At 35.1% G+C, this 21,030-nt stretch overlaps 1 protein-coding gene across 1 annotated transcript; it reads right to left on the bottom strand.

The window, feature by feature from the left end:
* Window positions 1–3,500: 3,500 nt before the first annotated feature.
* LOC149820792 (glutaredoxin-C1-like) lies at window positions 3,501–3,821 on the bottom strand. Its single transcript, XM_089981853.1, has one exon. It carries the CDS (start codon window positions 3,819–3,821, stop codon window positions 3,501–3,503), a length of 321 nt encoding a protein of 106 aa, XP_089837979.1.
* Window positions 3,822–21,030: the final 17,209 nt, after the last annotated feature.

A 21,030-nucleotide genomic window follows, 5' to 3' on the forward strand; every position in this document is an offset into this window, starting at 1 on the left:
ATGGATGAGCCTGCAGTTTAGAGGAACAGTTGTAATACCATAAGAGTATGAGGTATGTGTGTGACATGAGATGTAATTGTACAATAAGACATGAAATTATGCATGTACTTGAAATGCCTTGAACTGAGCATGTGGACAGAGTGATAAATAAAGTAATACATTTACACATAACTTAAATTGTTGGATTTTGGGTACACCTAAGAGACGATATATATTATTGGATTCCTTAATTTTGAAAAACTTGAAAGACAAATTTCTGGGTTCTGGGTATACCTGAAAGATAATATATATTACTAGACTCGTGATCTACCTTGCAGAGGGTAGATGATATAAATTTTGTAAGACATTTATAAGCATCTCAATCGGTTCTCAATCCTTGGAATTAGGGGTCAAAATTATTACTGTATATTAGGTGGTAGGTCCATGTCTTCTGTAAAAATTCCAGGATGCATTCTATTCTAGTTTTTGCTTTTATGAAGTATTTTTTTTGGTTGCGGATCGTCCTCTCAGAATATCCGTACAACTAGTCACTCAGGTTATAAAAAATTTTTTATTATATAATAAACCCCCTCATGGTCTTGGTCTGCTACGATGTTTAGGCCCGTGCGTACTTGAAAAGAAGTTAAATAGAGAAACCAAAAGATACAATTGGATTATGCATTGAGATTGATGCCTGGATAATGTGAATGATGTATTATAGTAAGATTTTATTTCTGCAATGTAAGATTTTATTTTCAGAATTGGTTGGTTTAGTGAATTGATAGTTATACTACTTGTCATGTGTATGATTTGTATGTCTATAAATAAAATGCATGTTGTGTACTAAAAAAATATATTTATATTATGTATCCTTGACATTGTGAATATACATATGCCTATTGTGTTTCCTACTCAGACTGTTTTTAGTGTGACCTTCTATATTTTATAATTTTTTAGATAAAGAGTGACAAAAAAGCCATACGTTTTTATTTGTGTAATGAAGAACTCTAGTTTGAATAATTCTCATTATTGTTTAGGGTTTTGCTTGATATGCAATTTACTTAATTGAGGTGTAAGACAATTCGTGTTATTAAATGAAGGTTGATTTTAATTACCTTTAACTTGCTTGAGATATTTAACTGGATTCTCAATAAATTATTTTTGTTGTGATTTAAAAAAAAATTCTCATATTTTTTGAGGTTAAAAATCTTGGAGCCTTACAATAATGCTATCGTGCTCCGACATACTAGAAATCATAGTTGGATGTTACATCTTCTAAATCAGACCATATAGATATACTTAACATAGTTGAATTGATAGAAATAATGCTTTGGATCATGTTTTTTAGACATAAAATAGGGTTTTTTAAGTCATGAAATTTTGGTACATAGTAAGCCTTTGATTTTTTCAAGATCTTAAAAAACCTACATGTATGCTATAATAACGTGATTCAAAACTTGTTTTCCACTAAATAATGATATTTATAGGGTCTGATCAACGAAAAAACTGATTTTTTTTGTAAATTTGAACCTTTTGTTAGGTGAGAGTAGGTGCTATGGGAACACTTTATCATTACTAATATATATATATATATATATATATATATATACTGTTACTCCTTTACAATAATAAAGATGGGCCTATTAAGAATACCTATGATAACAGAAAAGATTCTATATTCATCTTCCATTTCTTGCTCATGTAAAGATAGCCTTATCCTTTGAGCCAATCCTGTCTCCCATACACGGCATGCTTTTTATTTAAAAAATGTTACTTGGAATCACTGTATTTTTCTTCAACTGACAGAAAGAGTAATCCTGAATCTTAGAATGTTATCTTCAACTGTCCCTTGTGCATCTCAAGAGGCAGATATCTCATTATATCTCCAGATGGACGGCGTACCATGCAATCATTGCACTGGCCAGTCGCTGAAGTGCAGCATCAGCGATTCAGCATATCTCCAAGTTTTACTGGTAATGCCATAATGGAGCCATTACGTACAAACGCCTCTAGATCTCCATGCCCCCATGTTATTTTGATCTAATCCGACCTCATGGATGGATGCGCCAATATTCAAAATATATAGTGGGAACCCGCTTTTGGATAATGTTTTTTCAACGAAAAAATATGACTGTATGACATGAAAAAGTATCACACATTATGGGCCATTGATTTTTGAAGCCTTATAAAAACCTACCTATGTGTAATACGATAATCTAAGAGCCGATTCTCACTAAGAAAATATATAAATTACATTTGTAAGGTTAGTTTCATGAAAAACAATAAAAAAATGATAAAAAATGTTATCCCATAATTAAAATATGCACCTGTGTTCTGAAAAAATTTAAATATGCCTAAACTTTGTTATGATTGATTGAGAAAATCTATCCACAGTTTTGAGTCTTTTTGACGTTAAATTCATAGTGAAATCTCAAATACAACCTTTAAAATTTATTAGCCAGTTTTTCTCTCCTCTTCCGAACATCAAGCTCTCACTTCTACAAACTGAACTAATAACTGTTGTGGCATATGGGAATGATATTGATTTAAATATAGATACATTTTGAAAATAAATAAAAAAACTACAAAAAATGAAAAACTTAGCGAGGAATACATTAAATCAAAACCTACCCAATTCATAATCCTTAGATTGTACATGACTGTATTCTAACTGATGGGGTGTAGAATAAGAAAACTTCTGCACTAACCTAAGGTAGTTTAGTGCCAACTTCAGTTACTTTTTAAAAGAACATTTTTTTGATCCAGATAAACTTTGGTACCTGTTTGAAATTTTTTCTACCATTTGGTACATATTTCAACTATTCCATAAAGATCAGTGTAATTTTGAAAATTTGCCTTAAACAGAACTAGCCAAAGTAAGGGCGAGGAGTAAGCCCTCAGCGACCTTAGCGCGACTAGGTTTATACTCCTGGAGTGGTTTCTTTGAGTAAAAAAAAAACCAAGAAAGATTTTTCGCTGTCCATTGGAAAGACACCCAGTTTCGACCTTGCGAAAAGGGATTCCAAATCACCACCCCTACCCCCCAACCTTTAGCAAGGGATTCCAAATCACCACCCCTACCCCCCAACCTTTCGCAAGGGACTCCAAATCACCACCCCTCCCCCCAACCTTTCCCAGCTTTCAAATCATGGTTGTCCTGTGTCATGTGACAAAACACGATCTCTTCAAACCAGAAAGGGTGAGGTCATGGATATCTGATTCAGTGATCGATCGAGTACTTCCAACCACTGCTTGCCACATCCCATGCGGTTCGGCCCCACAGCAGTATCCCAAAGATGGAGGGCAGCCAGGTGCAGCAGCACACTGAAAGTGTACAATGTGATTGCACCAGATTCTCCCTGGAGCCCTTGTATGAGTCAGTATTAGGTCCTTGCAACATAACTAGAATAATAAAATAAAAAAGGCAACAATTAACAAAGTGCATTATTATGCCACTGAAAACTAGTCGTGTTCTTAAAACAAAAACTAGTCTTGTTTTTACATTTAACTCTCTCTAGATCTCAGAGTATCCAGAGCGCCCCTGCTTCTCTAAGCATGTGGACCAGCGTCCCATTGATGTGGTGGGCCATGACCCTTTCCGTAGGACCCACCAGGCGACCTCCAATGTAGACGGCGGGGACTGGAGGGGTGGTGGTGCGGCCCATGAGAGTGGTGAGAGCCCGCTCCATGTCCCTTCCCCGGGGGTCCTGGTCCAGCTCGTACACCACCGCGTTCACACCGAGCTCCCTGAACAACCTCTTCATGCTGTGGCACATGCAGCACGAACTCACACTGAATATCACCACCGCGCTCTGCTTTGCCAGCTTCTCCACCCTCTCCATCCCAATGCACCAAGCTGCTTTTGACGACGAAGGAAAACCTTCACCGAGAACTGGGTCACTTAATGAGCCCGCCTTCCTGAAAGGTAAAACTCCGGGTTGAGGACAGGACCACAGCCTTAGGTTGAACTGATGTTATGTTATAAAGAAGGAAATTTTTTTATGGTTGAAATTATATGGGTAAGAAGAAAAACACTTGTTAGATGGTATGTGTTTCGTGAGGAGACCTCGATTGAACTCTAAAGGTTTTAAATTCGGTGTGTATAACAATTTAGAAAGAGTGAATGGGAGATTGTTCTACTAAACAAGAATGGAAACTGTGTGAAGGAGTTGAGGGAAGAGTGTTTTGAAGAATGCAAGGGAATGTGAAAGGGAATGTTTATAGCTAATGATGAGTGAGTGATGCCATCAGACACAAAGAGCAACATGTATTTATAGTGTCTAGTGTGCCTTGTAGATCACATTCTTTTTATATTGCAAAAGAACTATACAAGTATTCTTTAGGATTAGTTTGAACCTATAAAGAAATTCTAGTGATCTTTGCTGATAGCGTGATAGGAACCGAATATACAATGCATGGACCTTTTTTTTTAATGGATATATAAAAGAAACTTTTTACAAGTGAGAGCAGCTTCTTATGAACCTTTACCCTAATTGGGTATTGACTTATGATTAAGTTAATCCTGCCTTCTAGACAGTTCTAATCCATTGCCATATTGAGTTGAGCTTTGAGACATTATTCTTCAAATCTCACCCCACTTTATTAAGCTCATAGTTAATTCTTGACTTGGGTGTGCAGGGATCTCTCCAAAATTGCTCTTTGCAATTCACAAGGACCCTCAGTCACTGTTGCTGCTGGTGTCTCTGTTGCCTCCATCGTCCTAAGAGGCTCATAAAGATACCAGTACAACCCAACATGTGGCTTCAATTTTTTTTGAAAAATAACATGGATTTTTTTAGTTTTAATCAATAAAATGCTATTGTTTTGATAATTTATATAATATATATACACACACTTTTATTGAAATATTATTAAATATATTAAAATTTATTAAAAATATTAAAACAATCCTTACATGTTCACCATGACCATGGGGTGCCACTCTGACATACGTGCAGAGAGAGAGAGAGAGAGAGAGAGAGAGAGAGAGAGAGAGAGAGAGAGAGAGAGAGTCTCAACTCTCAAGGTCCTTCAGAGCCATTATTCCTGAGAGAGGATCTGGTGCAATATAATTACACAAAAATTGTGCGTTAAGCACGCGATCGCCATCCATCAGGTCTTGGGCCTCACACCTGACAAGCCTGTCCCCAAGATGGAGGGTGATCAGGTGCTTAATGCACAAATATTTGCACAATCATATTGCACCTTATCTTTTCACATTATTCCTTATCCTTTTTTAAGTTTTGTGATACTATCTTGACAAATCAGTGACCTCTAGCACATATCCAGTGAGAAACAATCGGAATCATATTCATTTCACGTGTGATGCTGCCATTACAACTAAAAAACATTTGAAAAGTAAATAAGGGGGAAAGATGCTTAGGATAATTTCATCCACAAGTCAGCTTCCCATTATTAATTAATTTTCATATGGGAGTACCATCGCTAAAAAAAAGATCATGGCATTATGATTCAACCATATATAGCCACAAATCTAGTTCTCGGGAAAATGTCACCGAGGGAAAATCTTGTGATATTTTGAAAAAGTGCATGTTTCTCATGAGAATTTTGAAAACAAAATCAGTTTAGAAATATATGTATATAAATGACATAAAAAGCTAGGCCAAACATGCTTTTATTGTGTTATTATAGGGTTAAAGCACAGTATAGATTTTAAAAGCTGGCAACATTTTGAAAGTATGAAGTTTTTTTTGTTATAAAATCGCCCTTTTGAGAAATATCGTGATTTTATCGCAACATTTTCAAAAAGTTTAAGGATATTTATGACAATGGATTCAACTAGTTGTTTAATTTATCATCTCATAGGTTAATGAACGGTAAACTGATCATGATGATATGGCAGCCCAAGATAGCTTTGTGGCTTGTTGAGAATCAGAGAACCTGCACAGTTGCTTGATGGTATTGTATCCTTCACAAGGTACAATCATTCGGAATATATGATAGATGTTGCTTGTAAAAGTAGATAGATTGGATAAGGGTAGCATAGCTGGAAAGAAAGGGGTCTCAGTATCAAATCCCGCTGTGGGCAATTTTTGTCTGCTTTTTTTTTTTTTTTTAATATTTATACGGAGAAACTGCCCCCAGGATCAAAGAACTAGACGTATTGGCTCTGCTTGCCATACTTACAATCATAGTTCTGGCAGCGTAAAACTACGTGGGCAATTTTTTTTTCTTAGCATTAATGACCCGTGGTGGCACAGTGCTTTATTTCATAGAACACCTGTAATAACCGACAAAATTTTTGGGGTATTTTTTATCAATTATAATATCTATGTTTTGGATATTTTTGATGACTTGTTTTATGTTGTTTGAATGTACGGTTGCATCCGCATCGAAATTTTGAAGAGAATGAAGTGATTTTGTTAAAATCAAAGTTTGTACGACCACATAACATGCACAATTTTGAGAGGTAAAATGATAATTTTCAGTAGATTTCAGGGTTTGTAGCGACCTTAGGATCATGACGGTTCATTCCTTCATTGACCAAGCTCAGTCAACTATATATTATGCTATACTTTTATAAAAATATCTTCTCTTTTGGTAAAAAAGTTTTGCATTTGATGTTAAGTAAAATTAAGAAAAAACATAGGATCTAATTAAAAATTAAAACCCAACTAGACTCTAACCAAACTAAAACCCAACTGAACCAACCAAACTAGATCTGATTGTGTCAAATAGGTTGGATTTGTATCTTACCCAAGATCCAGACCTATATTTGGCCTCACCAAAACCGCATATGGGTTTTCACCCATGGTTTTGGCAAATTTAACGAGTATTAAATAAATTTAACACTTGTTAAAGGGGAGCCCTTCACATGAAGGTTTTGGTGTTGCCATTTGGCAACACCCAAAGCCCCCTTTCTCCCCTATTTAAAGCCATCACCGCCCTCTCTTAATTTTCACTCATCTCTCACTAGACCTCCTCTCCTTCTCTCTCCTTTCTCCCCTCCTCCACCACCACTTGGTGGTTCGGTTCGGTGTCTCCCTTAGCAGGTTCGGTCCCCCTTAGCTAGTTTGGTGTCCCCCTTATCCGGTTTGGACCCCTTTAGCCAAGTTCAGTTTGGCCCTAATGACCCATTTTCCCTCTTAGACACCCATTTTCCCTGTTATTTTCCCTAGTGGCCTAGTTCTCTTAGAAACCAGGACCCCTTAGTGGTTCGATTCTCCTAAAAACTTGGTTTCCTTGACTCAATTCAGCCTCATTGCGTTCACACATTGCACCTCTATGGTTTGACTCGATTCAGCAACATACACTTGAGAATTGCTGAAGACTCGTATCTTGGAGGAAAATACTCCCAGGATATTTTGATAATTTTTTGTGTCTTATCGATACCCTCTACAAAGTAGGTCCCTATACCAAACACTCATAATTTCAATGTCAAAAATAATTCTTGTTGCGCATGTACTCGTGTATGATTAACTTATGATTTGATAATCTCATGTGTTTTTTGTTATGCATAAAATATTATTTCACATGCATCGTGTTATATTTATTTTACATGCATGAAAAATTATATTTATTCACATCATTTTACATAGTTTTGCTATGTATAAAAATAGTTTATTCACATGCATCATTTTACGTGCAAACCTTAATTTTGTATAGTTTTGCTATACATAAAAATAATAGTTTATTCACATGCATTATTTTACGTGCAAACCCTAATTTCACATGGTTTTGCTATGCATAGAAATAATAGTTTATTAACATGCATCATTTTACATGCAAATCCTAATTTTGCATATGTTTTGCTACATGTCTTGTTTCATGTACGTAATTCATTTGTTTTTATCATATCATTTGCACACTCACTTGCACTACTTTACATGCACACGAAGACTTCGCATAGTGAAACAACCTATGTAGGCACTCATAAAAATTATGAATGTACTTGTATATGATAAGCATGCAATGATAATGGCTTAGCCCAATAATGGAGCTTTGGGTTTGCGAAACCCTACATGCAATGAGATTTTCCACCACAAAATAATGACATGCATAAAATAAAAACACCTGCGGCTCGAAAAAGACTAAGATTTGAGGAACATTTTTGGTGCCATAAGCACACAATAGTGTGTAGGGCATATATCTGTATCGGGTTTGGCTCGTGTATGAGCTCGAGATAACTTGAACTCTTGAAGTGAAAGGCACTATATTATAATGAAACATGCCTACACACATCAAAAATTGGGATCTACCTTACAAACAAAGTGCTCGTATATACAAAGCAATCACTGAATGGGTTGGGCATACAAGATTATGGTTATTACCCTGAGCAGGTACTTGGATTACTAAACCCTTGTTTGACCTATAATAGTGAGGCACATGAAATAATGATATCTATCCTGGAGAAGGTAGATGGTACAATCTCGAGTGATTTTATTATGTGTTTGAGAGAAAGGCATCTAAGTGGTCTCCATTCACTCATAGCTTTTAGAGGTCAGGTTTATCCACATGTCCTAGGTGATAAATCCCCAATTACTGTAGTTAGTCGATGATGTATCCTATTTCTGTTATGCCTTAGCGGTGATTTATCTCGATCACAAACCACTCACTTTCGATCTGCTTCAATCAAACACTCAAATTAAAGTAATTAAGAATAATATACCCTCAAGATGTTTCGGCTATTTGCAATTATTATCCCCCGCATACCAGAGTGGATGGTTAAATATCGAAACAAAGACTTTTGAATCACACAGTATGAAGTGAAAATATGCCTTGATAGTGCAAAATAACCAAGTATATTTTTTTTTCTATGTTTTGTTCATACTTTTATGTGGAATGACTCTAGTCCTAGCTTTAGATGAACTATGAACCTAAGACATCAATAAAACTAAATTGTGGTACTTGAATATGTTTTAACATTTTGAATTATCAAAAATCAGTATAGACTAACTAGATTATTAGAAGTCTGACCCTTTAATAAGGTTTTGTTCAGGTTCAGGATAATGAATACAGTAGGGCAGGAGCGGTGTCGAGGACTAGCACTCTCTGGAGGATCTAGGGCCTAGCTTAGAATTTTGTTTATAATATTTTGTTTTTCCAAGTTTTTTATTTTGAACATTACAATGGTTATGTAAATAATGTTTTGATTTTACTCTGACATGCTCAATGTTGATTCAACCCTATGACCACCCAAAATTGCTAAACCCAGTAGCAACAACAAAATATCATTTTTCGTTGTGTCAATTTAAAAAGATTTTTTTTATTTTTCAGTAAAATTTTGGGTTGAGATGACAAAGTTGGTATCAAAGCTCTGGTTCAAAAAGTATAGTTCAAGATTCGTCATGCTGTTAGCATTACACTGTATGCTTTGCTTAAATTTTTGTATATAGAATACTAGTATGTTGTATACTACTAAAAACACTTACTTTGAATAAATGTCTTACAACGACATGATTAAGGCTATGAACACCTTGATTGAGGTAGTCAAACAACAATGAAGGGCTATACACTACATGAGACAACAAGTTTAGATGTTAGTCTACATAAACACCAACCTTCAGTTAGGCGAATGTCATAGATGTTACCAGGTGCGCGCACATAACACAGCTTTGTCCTTTGGACTTTGAAGATTGCAAATTCTATGAAGAATTATGACACACTATTGAAGAGTGTAAAATCAAGTATTGTTAAAATAAAAGACAACAAGCGGATCACAACCTCTATGATAATGCCTCTTTTATCCATAGTTCTTACCCAGCAAGTCAAGACCTCTCAGACGAGGCATCGCACGACAATGGTCCCCGCTACCCACCTGAGCCAATAGAAATTTCTTCATACTCATCAATGTCCATAGATATTCTGGAACCCCCATCACCGATCTAAAATCCAGATTTGCCTAATCCATATGTGTACCCTTCTTATTCACCGATCTACACATCAAAAATTCTCTGTTTACAGTCCAACTTTCTCTGACTCTCCTTCGAATTTGCCTAATACACACTGATAATACCTAAATACCCTCTTTCTCCCATCCTAAGGCGCATGGAAAATAGGAGAGAATATATGAGACAGATCTCTACACACAAGTAGGAGAAAAAAAATAAGAAGGGTTGTTTTGGAGTCTGTTAAACTCCAAATAAATAGCTAGCCTTTTGTATTGATAATCAGCCCTGCTAGTGTTGCTCATCATATCCTAAAGAAAAGACTCTAATGTCTCATAGTTAGAAAAGGTCATTCTATGGTACCCTTTATTAAAAAAATTAAAGTGAAGACCCCAAAGCATGCTCAAGACCAATTTATCGTTGTATCTCTGCTGATATATTTTTTTTCTAGCCACACAATTACTAATACCCCTATTGTAATTCCCAATACACGAATCAAAATAAGTATAATAACTATATGAGTTAATAGACCTCCTTTGAGGATTTTGATCTAAAAAAAGAATTGATAGTAGAGAGACTTCATTGATAGCAATGATAATGAAGAAAATATAAGAATATTTTCAACCATTTTCATATTGGCTAAATAACCTGCAAAGGCAACTGCAAAGTCGAAACATATTCAACATGCCAATCATAGGAGTCCTTAAGATCTTAACAAAGCAAGGAAACTTATTCAACTGATTTTTTTCTTATTAAGATGAAAAAATGTCAAAAAAGTGAAATGTAAAATGGAGAACTAACCCTAGCCGCGTGGTGCTATGACCTTTGATCTGGGAAGCTTGCTTAAAAGGACATACCTTGAAAAAAGAAAAGGGGAGAGGGAATATATGACACATAAAAGCTATGAGAAAAAGCAACGTTCAACCACCATAAAAGCAAAAAATAGAATTTCCATACTTATTTTGTTTGTTCTCAAAGCAACAGTCATGGAAAGAGTAAAATTACTTCTCTGGACCTACATTCATGCAGAAAACAGTAAGGACATGATCAGCATTGCAGAAAAGTTAATAGAAAAATGATACCCAAAATATTGGTCAATGCACATGGCAATTAGCATAAAAAAAAGACAACAGAGAATGATACCCAAAATATTGGTGAATGCACATTGCAATTAGCATTAAAAAAAATGAAGAAATGATACCCAAAATATTAGTGAATGAACATGAGAGTTAGCATAATACTTGCATGACATATTACAAGGAGAAAGGTGTACTCTCAAACAACTAACATTATGATGTTCATATACACTTCAAAAATCAACTTTCAATTTTTCAGACAAGCTTGATATCCTTGATTTTATTTTTATCAACTTGCCATTATATTCATCATATTCCTTATGCACACGACTATCATCTGCATTATATAAGAGACAATGGTTATAAATGTTTGCATCAAATTCTTGCAATCAAAGTTAGTTCATATTTAACATTAAATTACTTAAAAAAATCAATATGCAATTATTTTTACCTAATATATTTACTGGGGTCTTGAACAGTTTAAGTGACTCTAAAACTGCTTGAAATGCTTGTTGTATCTTATCCAACCAAGACGATCCACCAGTAATTGATAAATCTAAATGTTAGAAATGAAGGTTGTCTAAGAGGCATAGGTCTAAAAACTAGACAAGGCTAAACCAGTGTTGTAAAAAGCATTAAGGCATAGCGAGGCGCTTCACCAAAAACTGAGGTGAGGCATAAGCCTCAAGGCGTAAAGTGTAAGCCTCAAAAATCTTTTTTGAAAACATAAAAACAACTATAAAAAATATAAAAAAATATAAATAAATAAAAAATGCTTTATTGATGAAGTAACAACCAATAAGAAATAGAAAATCTCAAATAAATACTAAAAAGTATGAAATTAACATATAAAAGTAACTAAGAAACTGATTATATAACTGAAAAACTAATTATATGACTGAAAAATATAATGTTCTAACGTATATCTGAAAACTAATTATATAACTGAAAAATACCTCTTCTTCTTCTAATTATGCAACTGAAAATACTTCTTATTCACGCTTCAGGTTGGCACCTTGAGGCGCAAAGGGCCTTGCCTCAAGGCGAGGCACGCTTTTAACAATACTGGGCTAAATACTTTCATAGAAAGTGTAGGCTAGGGTGCAGAATGCTGAAAAACTTGGACAAACACCGTAAAATTGTGCAATTTTCAAACTTAGTTAAATTTAAGCTTTTTGAAAAATTGGCTAGGTATAGAAGAAACATCAGTTAAACCTCAATAATAGGCCTATGTTCTTTGAGTCTGAGACTTGACTCAGGTCTCATAAACAAGGTCTAAACGAGCAAATTTAAAGGTGCGAAAAAGTGTGTTTTTTTACCTTTAAATTTAGGCAAAATTTAAGCAAAATTCAGGTTAAAGTCAGACGAATTTCAAAGGAGAAATTCATGTTATATATCGTTGGATGCGTCTCAAAATTCCGAGAGTAACGATATTTTACTTTTCTGAACTCGGGCTATAATTGACCCAAAAATCATTTTTTTTAAAAAAAGGACCGCCTCTACAGGCCGGGTCCGAATTTGGATCAGGTTGGATCCAAATTAATATGGATCTAGACTCAGTCCAAGACCCATATTAAATTAGAGTTGATCCAGCTTGGGACCCAATTGAATTTTTGGATATGAATTGGATCTTGGATCTAGATCGAGATCTAAAATCCATACCCAATGACAATATAGCTTTAAATTCATTTTTATATTCAAATTAAAGTTAAAAAGGCCCTCAGAGGGATAAGATACCCTCTAAAAGCTTTTGGATAATTATTTAGTAATAAATAATTCATAAATAATTAAATTAATATTTAATAGTGATTAATTTCAAATTTCAAAAGTTGCTTTATGGTAAGTCTTTAGAAGAATCTAGCCTAACCAAAAAAATGAGGGGAGAAAAAGGTAAGTGAAAGTAAAAGAGGGTAATTAGTGAAAAAAAAGTAGCAAATGAGGTTTGAAAAAGTCAACAAAAGAGGAGTTTAAAGAAAAGTGGGATTTGGAGATAGAGTGGGACTCTATCTCCAGCCCACCATATGGGGAAACCCTAGAGGGGCATCACCTCTAGGGGCTTCCTTAAAAGAAAAAAAATTGTGAACTATAAAAAAAAAGAGAGACAAAGAGAGAGAGACGTGTGAAGAAAAGGAAGAAGAAGGGAGAAGTCGTCTTCCCCTCCATATAGTCGAAGCATATTGGGTTCTTTTCAAACTTAAAAAAAAAAAAAGATACGGGCTCTTCTCTCTTTTCAAATAAAAAAAAAAGAATGTAAATTGGGTTCTGCAGAGTATATTAGCAAAAATACAAAAAAGAAATCAAATTTATTCTTTTGTAATAGTGTTTATATATATATATATATATATATATATATATATATATATATATATATATATTGTTGTTGTTGATTTCTCTTTCCTAAAAGTAAAAGTTGAAAATATATATGCGTGTATATATATATTTACCTGTACCTGTACAGATCAGTTATCTCTTGTGCAGATCTGTTTACTTTTATAAGTAGATAAGTTTGCACAGATCGGTCACATGTAGTGTGGGCCGAACTGGACTGGTTTGACACACATACACATGAGACAAATTTGGGGCAGATCTGCCATGATTGCCCATACGCAGATCTGAGCCAAATCTACTGCAATGTGAGATTACAAAAAAAATAATGCATAGTGAATGCTAAATTTGTGATCCATAAAGTTGATATCCAATGCACAAGGAATGCTAGATTTGATATCCAATGCAAAGTGAATGCTAAACCTGTTATTGAAGAATACTAAGATATATTACATGGTGCATAGTTCAATCAACTGTTTTTTTTTTTTTTAGAAAACCAGATCATAGGCTGGCAGATGATATATTATGTAAGTTCATGTTTTGAAAAATATTTAGTACATGGGCAATATAAAAGTGGGTACTGAAATTTATTTTTATGGTGAATATTACGTGTTTCAAGGTCTCTCTATAGATCATTTATGTGTTTCTCATTTCTGTATGAAATCTGGTCATAAATTGTCAAATGATACCTAATGATATCTTTGTATAAGATCAGGTTATGTAGGTTCAAGTTTGATATATATATATATATATATATATATATATATATATATATATATATATATATATATATATTGCAGGAAAGAGTAATGCACGTCCCCTTGTGATTGGGGACTATGCAAACTCAAAACTGTTAACAAATGGGGATTGACATAATCTCCATCCTACTTGATTAAAAAAAAAATACACAAGCTGATATAGGGCCTATCAGGTCCAGCCGATCCAGGTTCAACTGGACTGATTTTCACTTGTCTCGTCCAGCCAAACTAGGTTCGGCTGGGCAGGTTTACGGACTGTTAGGACCAGCTGACATGGAGCCGACTAGGCATGGAAAAGAAAAAAAAACTTTGTACAACAAAAAAAGTATTTGGGGTTATTTAGCTGAATTGGAAAAGTCTGAAAATGTTATTACAAGGGTTATCTTATGATTATAAAATGCAGTTTAGTATATCACAATTCCATATTTTTGCCTATTGAATGTGATTAGGCTATACTCATGCTAAAAAGTTAGCTTTGCATGCTTACTGTCGATTCAATATACATGCTCAATATTAAAAATACAAGGTTACTTGTGTGTACTTCATATTGGCATGAACAAATCTTGAATGTTTTGATTATTTTGCATATTAGTGTGTATGTGAGTATGAATTGACTTATAAAATATGTAATTGAGTATGATCATGTGAACACATGCACGCAACCATTATTGGTTATACACATCCTTGTTGAGCATGTGAATTATGCACTTAAGTAACAATTTCTTTGGGGTTTTACATTTGATGCATCAATGATCAAATATGGATCATTGTAGGCCATATAAGCCCTGAGACGGTGTTGCTCTATGTTTAGTTGTTTTATGCATAAAAAAAACAAAACAAAAGAAACTTAATACTATCACTCTAATTACATTGTTCCATGATTTTCTATGGGTGTTGGTCCCATGATGAATTCACATGTTGATTTGTGAAACTATATTGTTAGTTTGCATGTTGATTTGCAAAATAGAGAAAATTGAAATAATAAGAAGATAAAGAAATAGAACAATGTAATTCATATTTTTTTTCTCGATGTCCTTGATTTAGTGTGGGAATCCTGGAGTTTGCGATTTTGGAGAAACCGTGAAGATACTAAAACTTCTTGTGCATTTGTGCTCCTGAACCCAACTAGGTGGTTCACCTTCTAACCACGATTTTAGAAAGATTTTGCCACTTTGCCTGGGGGTGGTGCATAGATATAGTTGTGGTTATTGGTATAACGAGAAAGTGACATTAGTGGATGTTGATTTTTCCAATGTCTCGACATTAGATGCTGAATTCTAATGTTTCAATGGATGGTGCTGAATCCTAATATCGGTTGAGAGCTAAGTATGGAATCCAGTAATAAAATACAACTTGAGTGTTAAATTACAACTGAAAACCTAACTTGACCTTGAGAATTGGTTTACCCGTTTTGAGTATCTACGATCAATGGTAATAAAAAGAGGAATAAAAATTATGTGCATTTAATAGGAACATGCATGTAAAAAAAACTCTGATAAAAGATAATAATTTATTCATGCATGTGCATTGATATCGTGTATATTCTTGTTATGTATTAGATAATGCATATTTACTCTCTATAGCATAGTAAATGGTCCTTATTATTTAATAAATGTTTCCTATTATTAAATAAATTTTTTCTATTGCTTAGTAATAGTTGCCTAATGCATGAGTGGTTAATTAAATTATGAATTCATTATATTAACATCCATCTAACATATTACATGCATCTTATTTATATTCTTTTTTTACTTATTTGAATTGATAAAGGAATTCGTACGCAGAATCTCGCATTCTAACACCCTACTTCATGTATTTTTCACAGCCTCTGAAACCTAGTGATGAGACTTGCTACTTTAGAGAGCCAAGAGTGCTACACAACTTTTTGACAATATTCAGTTTGGATAAAGGTGCTCTACTTTTGAGACTTATTGTTACCATTATTATTATTGTTCATGGTCATGGTCTCTAGACATTACAAATTTTATTAAATAAAGTTGGTTTAATTTCAGTGATGGTAGTGTAGGATCTTTTGTGATTATTGAATGCTTATAACTATAAAGGCTCTGGGTCTCTGAGAATATTTTCACAAATGTTTAAAAAAAATGCCACTTTTTAATGGGTATGAGTTGGGGTCGTTACAAATACTATGTGTTGGAACCACAACAGAGAGCCTGTGCCACCAATTAAGCAACTGCTCTATGAAAAATCTATATCAATTTCACATTTCTTTTTTAACATACCTCATTAAGTTTAGAATAACAGTAGGCAACATTGTAACTTGCTATAGAAGCTTCATTGGCTTAGGCGAGGCTCACTTCGCCTGATGCTCGTGAGAGAAGGAGGGGGAGAGGAGAGGTGGAATATATGAAAAAAAAACTAGGAGGGTTTTGGTTAGATTGGTCTCAAAAACCCCGCAAAAACATTTTTGGGATTTACTATCCCAAGCTAGAGTTGCGCCAGAGAAACCATGTTTTTATTGGCAGAACGTTAGTTTGGGCCAGCAAAAACTTTTCCAATGGCTCTCAAATCTTTGCGCCAGCGAAAACTTTTTTGTAGCACAAACCATTTCTACGCCAGTAAAAGAAGCTAGTGCTACCATTGAGGTGCCCCAGTAAAAGTTGATTTTCTTGTAGTGTGGTGTGTCTTCTGCCACAAGGCGTAAGCCAAATGAAAAACTATCTCTAGTGGGAAGTACTAATAGAATTTTTGCTTCACCTGATACTTGAGAGAGAGAGGGAGGGGGAGAGGAGAGGTGGAATACATGAAAAAAACTGGGAGGGTTTTGGTCAGATTGGTCTCATAAACCTCGCAAAAACATTTTTGGGATTTACTAGCGCAGGCTAGAGCTGCGCTAGATAAACCAAGTTTTTATTGGCGCAACATTAGTTTGCGCCAGCAAAAACTGTTTTTAATGGCTCCCAAATTTTTGTGCCAACAAAAACTTTTCTTCGGCACAAACCATTTCTATGCCAGTAAAAGAATCTGGCGCTACCATTGGAGTGTGCTAGTGAAAGTTGTTTTTCTTGTAGTGTGGTGTGTCTTTTGCCGCAAGGCCTAAGCCAAATGAAAACTCTCTCTAGTGGGCAGAGAAGTACTAATAGAGTTTTACACCGTTGGCATATCTCAGGTCCATGGTGGACGTAACCGCCTCTTGGACTGTAACTGGGTGCCCAAACTATAGTGGTTCATAGTGGTGTTCTTTTTTTATATTTATATGGAAAACCCACCCCCAGGATCAGAGACCTAGTCGTACTGGCTTTGCTTGCCGTACTTACGGTCGATGTCATGGCAGCATAAAACTCTAGGCTTATCCCTTGCCCTCAAAGAGTCGCTATGCTTTGGCTTGTGCAAGGGATAACACCCATAGGATTTGAACATAGACCACCTGCCTAGTGGCCTGTGTCCCATCACACTACGCCGAACCCTTTTAGGGCGTGGTCCATAGTGGTGCTTTCTCCACACACACAAAGTTGTTGTGGTCTTGCCTGTTGGCCATGGGCTTCACATATTGTGGTCTTATCTAATTTTGACCTTTTAGTAACAATTCTAATTGAATTTATAGGGAATCTCTCTCTCTCTCTCATATGTATCGATATTAAGGGCACTTTTGGAAGAGAGAAAAACTCATAGGAAAAGAAAGTTTTGCCTATGAGAGTTTTTGATATGAGAGAAAAGTCACTGAGAGAAATAAGTCTCTCTCATTTGGAAGGATTGAAAAATTCGTACAGATTTTCCATTTTACATCACCTTTCCGACATCTTTCTTGCTTCTAAACGTGCCCTTAGTGTGGTCGTTATTGCAGGATAATGAATAGAACGCGCTAGCTTTTCTTTTTCAATTTTTTGGCAGATCAGACCCTATAGATGTGACCTACAGGTTTCTTTTATTAGGAAACGGATTTCCCATTGTGCTATATTACATGTAAGTAGGTTTTCAATGGCTGAAAAAATCAATATATGGCCCACAATGATTAAAACTTTCATAACTCACAAAGGTATGTTTCCTAGCAAATTAATTAACAGACCATGATGAATGCATTTGCGAGGCCAGATTGGATTGTTCTAGCTTACACATATAATTTCCAGTTATATTGGATGCAATGATAAAATATTACCCCTAACACACACACACACACATATAGGGTAATATTTTAGTAATGGTGTCAATACCAACAAATGCCTCTAAAAAGTATCACACATTGTAGGCCATTGATTTTTTAAGCCTTATAAAATCATGCTTAAGTGTTGTAATCAGAAAATTCAAGAGCCCCTTCCTATTAAGTGAAACATGCAGATAGTAAGGTTAGTTTCATTGAAAGTAGCCAAAAAAATGAAAAAAGGCATTTCCTAACCTAAATATTATAAAAGCAAAAGCAAAGGTATGAGGTGCAAAAATTTTGGATGCTTTATAACTTTGTTCTAATTGACAGTTTACATGTAAATTGGGAATGTAATTAAAAATTTGTAAAAGCATTTGCACATCATAAACAAAGAACTCTTACTTATATGGTACTTTATAAATTTTAAATAATTAATTATCATTTATAACTACTCTCTTTCTCCCCAAGCCTTTATCTCTCTTTCTTTAATTACCAATTAAATAGAGAAAAAGACATATAATTTTTAATTACAATGTGTAGTTTCCATACCATGTATTTGATATAGATATTTTTCACCATTTGATTTTATAAAGCTCAGCCATATGAGTGAGGCAATTATCTAGTATAGGTAGTGATAATATATATATATATATATATATATATATATATATATATATATAGAGAGAGAGAGAGAGAGAGAGAGAGAGAGTCACAGGCATATATTTTTTGCAAACCTGCGATGCGCCCGTCTAGCTAGCTTAACGGCCAAAGGCCGCGTACCAACAAATTTTCATGTGCCAAATCATTTCATTGACCAAGTGCACCACTCTGTGCACAGCTGCCTAGCGAAAATGGATCAAGCACATTTCTAAATATGTATTCTACCTAGTCTATGCAACATACGTATATAACCATCTCATACTGGTTAACACCTCCAAACAGTGCACAAATGACTTAGCCTCGCATGCCATGAAGCATATCATGACTCCATGAGCACGCTCCGGCATAACCTTGCCATTAAAAAGACAAGGTCTTTTGACCCCCAGTCTAAAGACCAATTGATGATTGCATGTCACAACGAAGAACACTGCCCAAACTCGTTTGTAAGCCTCTAAGCATTTAATTGCCTAGCCCCGAGTCACCATACTCAATTGAAACTACTTAGGGTGATTTTTGGAAAAAATAGTCATAACCCACCCACATGTACGTCCAAACGCTACATGTGAGAAACTCATCCAAGTCAAGAGGTCATTAACCAAATCTATAAAGACAACATCATCTAATTCGTTGATACTATTTAACTAAACAATGTTGCATGTATGTGCTGCCACATACCCTCGCACTAACGATGATATTGTTGCCTATTGTATGTCATGCTACCATCACACGTTACCGATCAAGCCAACACATACCGCACACGTTCTTATATGCATTTTTTACTCAGCAGAGTTTCGCACTGCATATACCTCATTTCGAAGACTCGATCTGGGATAGAGAGAATGAATTATGTTAAAACTAATAGTTGAAGTATGGACCATCAAAGGCATGTTTGATTTGATGGCAGGTGGGAAAGTAGAAGTTAGAGAGAGTAGATCACAAGATCAACCTCACAAGCTTAAAGGCAAAAAGTTGCAAAAACAATCACAATCACTTCTACCTTTCTCATGTTCCACTTGATTTCTAAATGTGAATTGTTTCGATATAACAGGTCGGGTTTTGCCTAACTCCAGCTAATCAATAAAAAGAAAAAATAAACTTAAGAAATTATGGTGATTGTAATTTACAATCATACTAACCAAAAAATCATAGGGCATTGCAAACATGCGCTCAAGAGATTTTTTTATAACGTCCTTAAGTAGTTGGGAGAATGGCGAATGAGGTTGACCATGAACGAGTGAGGATCTTATCCTTTTCTTTGCAAGCGCCGTGCGAGTATCTGCTTGCCCTTGAAAGGGCCAAGATAAGAACGATGTGACTTTTATGTGTGGCCCTGGGCCAGCTGTTTTAATTCACCCTAAAAAAAGAAAAAAAAACCGGTATGGTACTGTCGACGTCAACAGAAGCGTGCTCTCGAGTATCCCTGAAAGGCAACTTTTCACAAAAAAAGAAGAAGAAGAAGAAGAATCGGAATAAGTAATGCCGCCCAATCGTACATGATCCGTACCAGGCCACTCATTGGGCGTGATGCTACGACACGAGAGCGCACTCCCTCTCCTTTATTGAAAAGGTTGGGAGATAGAGTGTGTAAATTTATACGTGGGTCTCCTTATCTACGATGGTTTGCGTGCATGCGTGTTATCGGCTGCCAAAACATGCTCGAGTTGATGCGCATGAGCGCACTCATGCACAAAAAGGGTGACCTCCTTTATTCCTTTTATTTGGGTTCACCACTTCTTTGCTGGATGCTGATCAAGAGCCGGCCTTTGTCCACCAAACTTCAAGCCAAATGCTCTCTCTCTCTCTCTCTCTCTCTCTCTCTCTCTCTCTCTCTCTCTATATATATATATATATATATATATATATATATATATATATATATATATATATATATATGAGTAATGCACTCATTCTAGCTCGTTAGGCCCTTCAAAAATTACAGTTTTGTTTTTATTTTTTCTCACATCTAACACCATAGATGTGATCTATAGTTTTTTGAGTGGGAATCGGAATCAAAATCAATGACTAATTAAGAAGGCATCAATTTTTCTAGGCTCATAAAAAAATATTTTTTTGTTGAAAAAAATATGAACCAAGAATTGAAAAAGCATAATATAAAGATATATATATGTTTGATCAACATAATATAAAGATTCTGTTAGGTGGAAGTAGGTGCTCTGGAAGCACCCTATCATTATACATATAGTCATAACATTTGGTAATGGCACTATTAACCTCATGGATGAATTCAACATATTCAAAATAGTGGGATTTTTAATCATGTT

The sequence above is a fragment of the Nuphar pumila genome, chromosome 12, assembly GCF_984573655.1.
Source record: "Nuphar pumila chromosome 12, dmNupPumi1.hap1.1, whole genome shotgun sequence".
Taxonomy (NCBI): Eukaryota; Viridiplantae; Streptophyta; class Magnoliopsida; order Nymphaeales; family Nymphaeaceae; genus Nuphar; species Nuphar pumila.

What these genes read in the sequence shown, in the direction of transcription:
- LOC149820792 (XM_089981853.1), bottom strand. Translation starts at nt 3,821, where the DNA reads ATGGAGAGGGTGGAGAAGCTGGCAAAGCAGAGCGCGGTGGTGATATTC.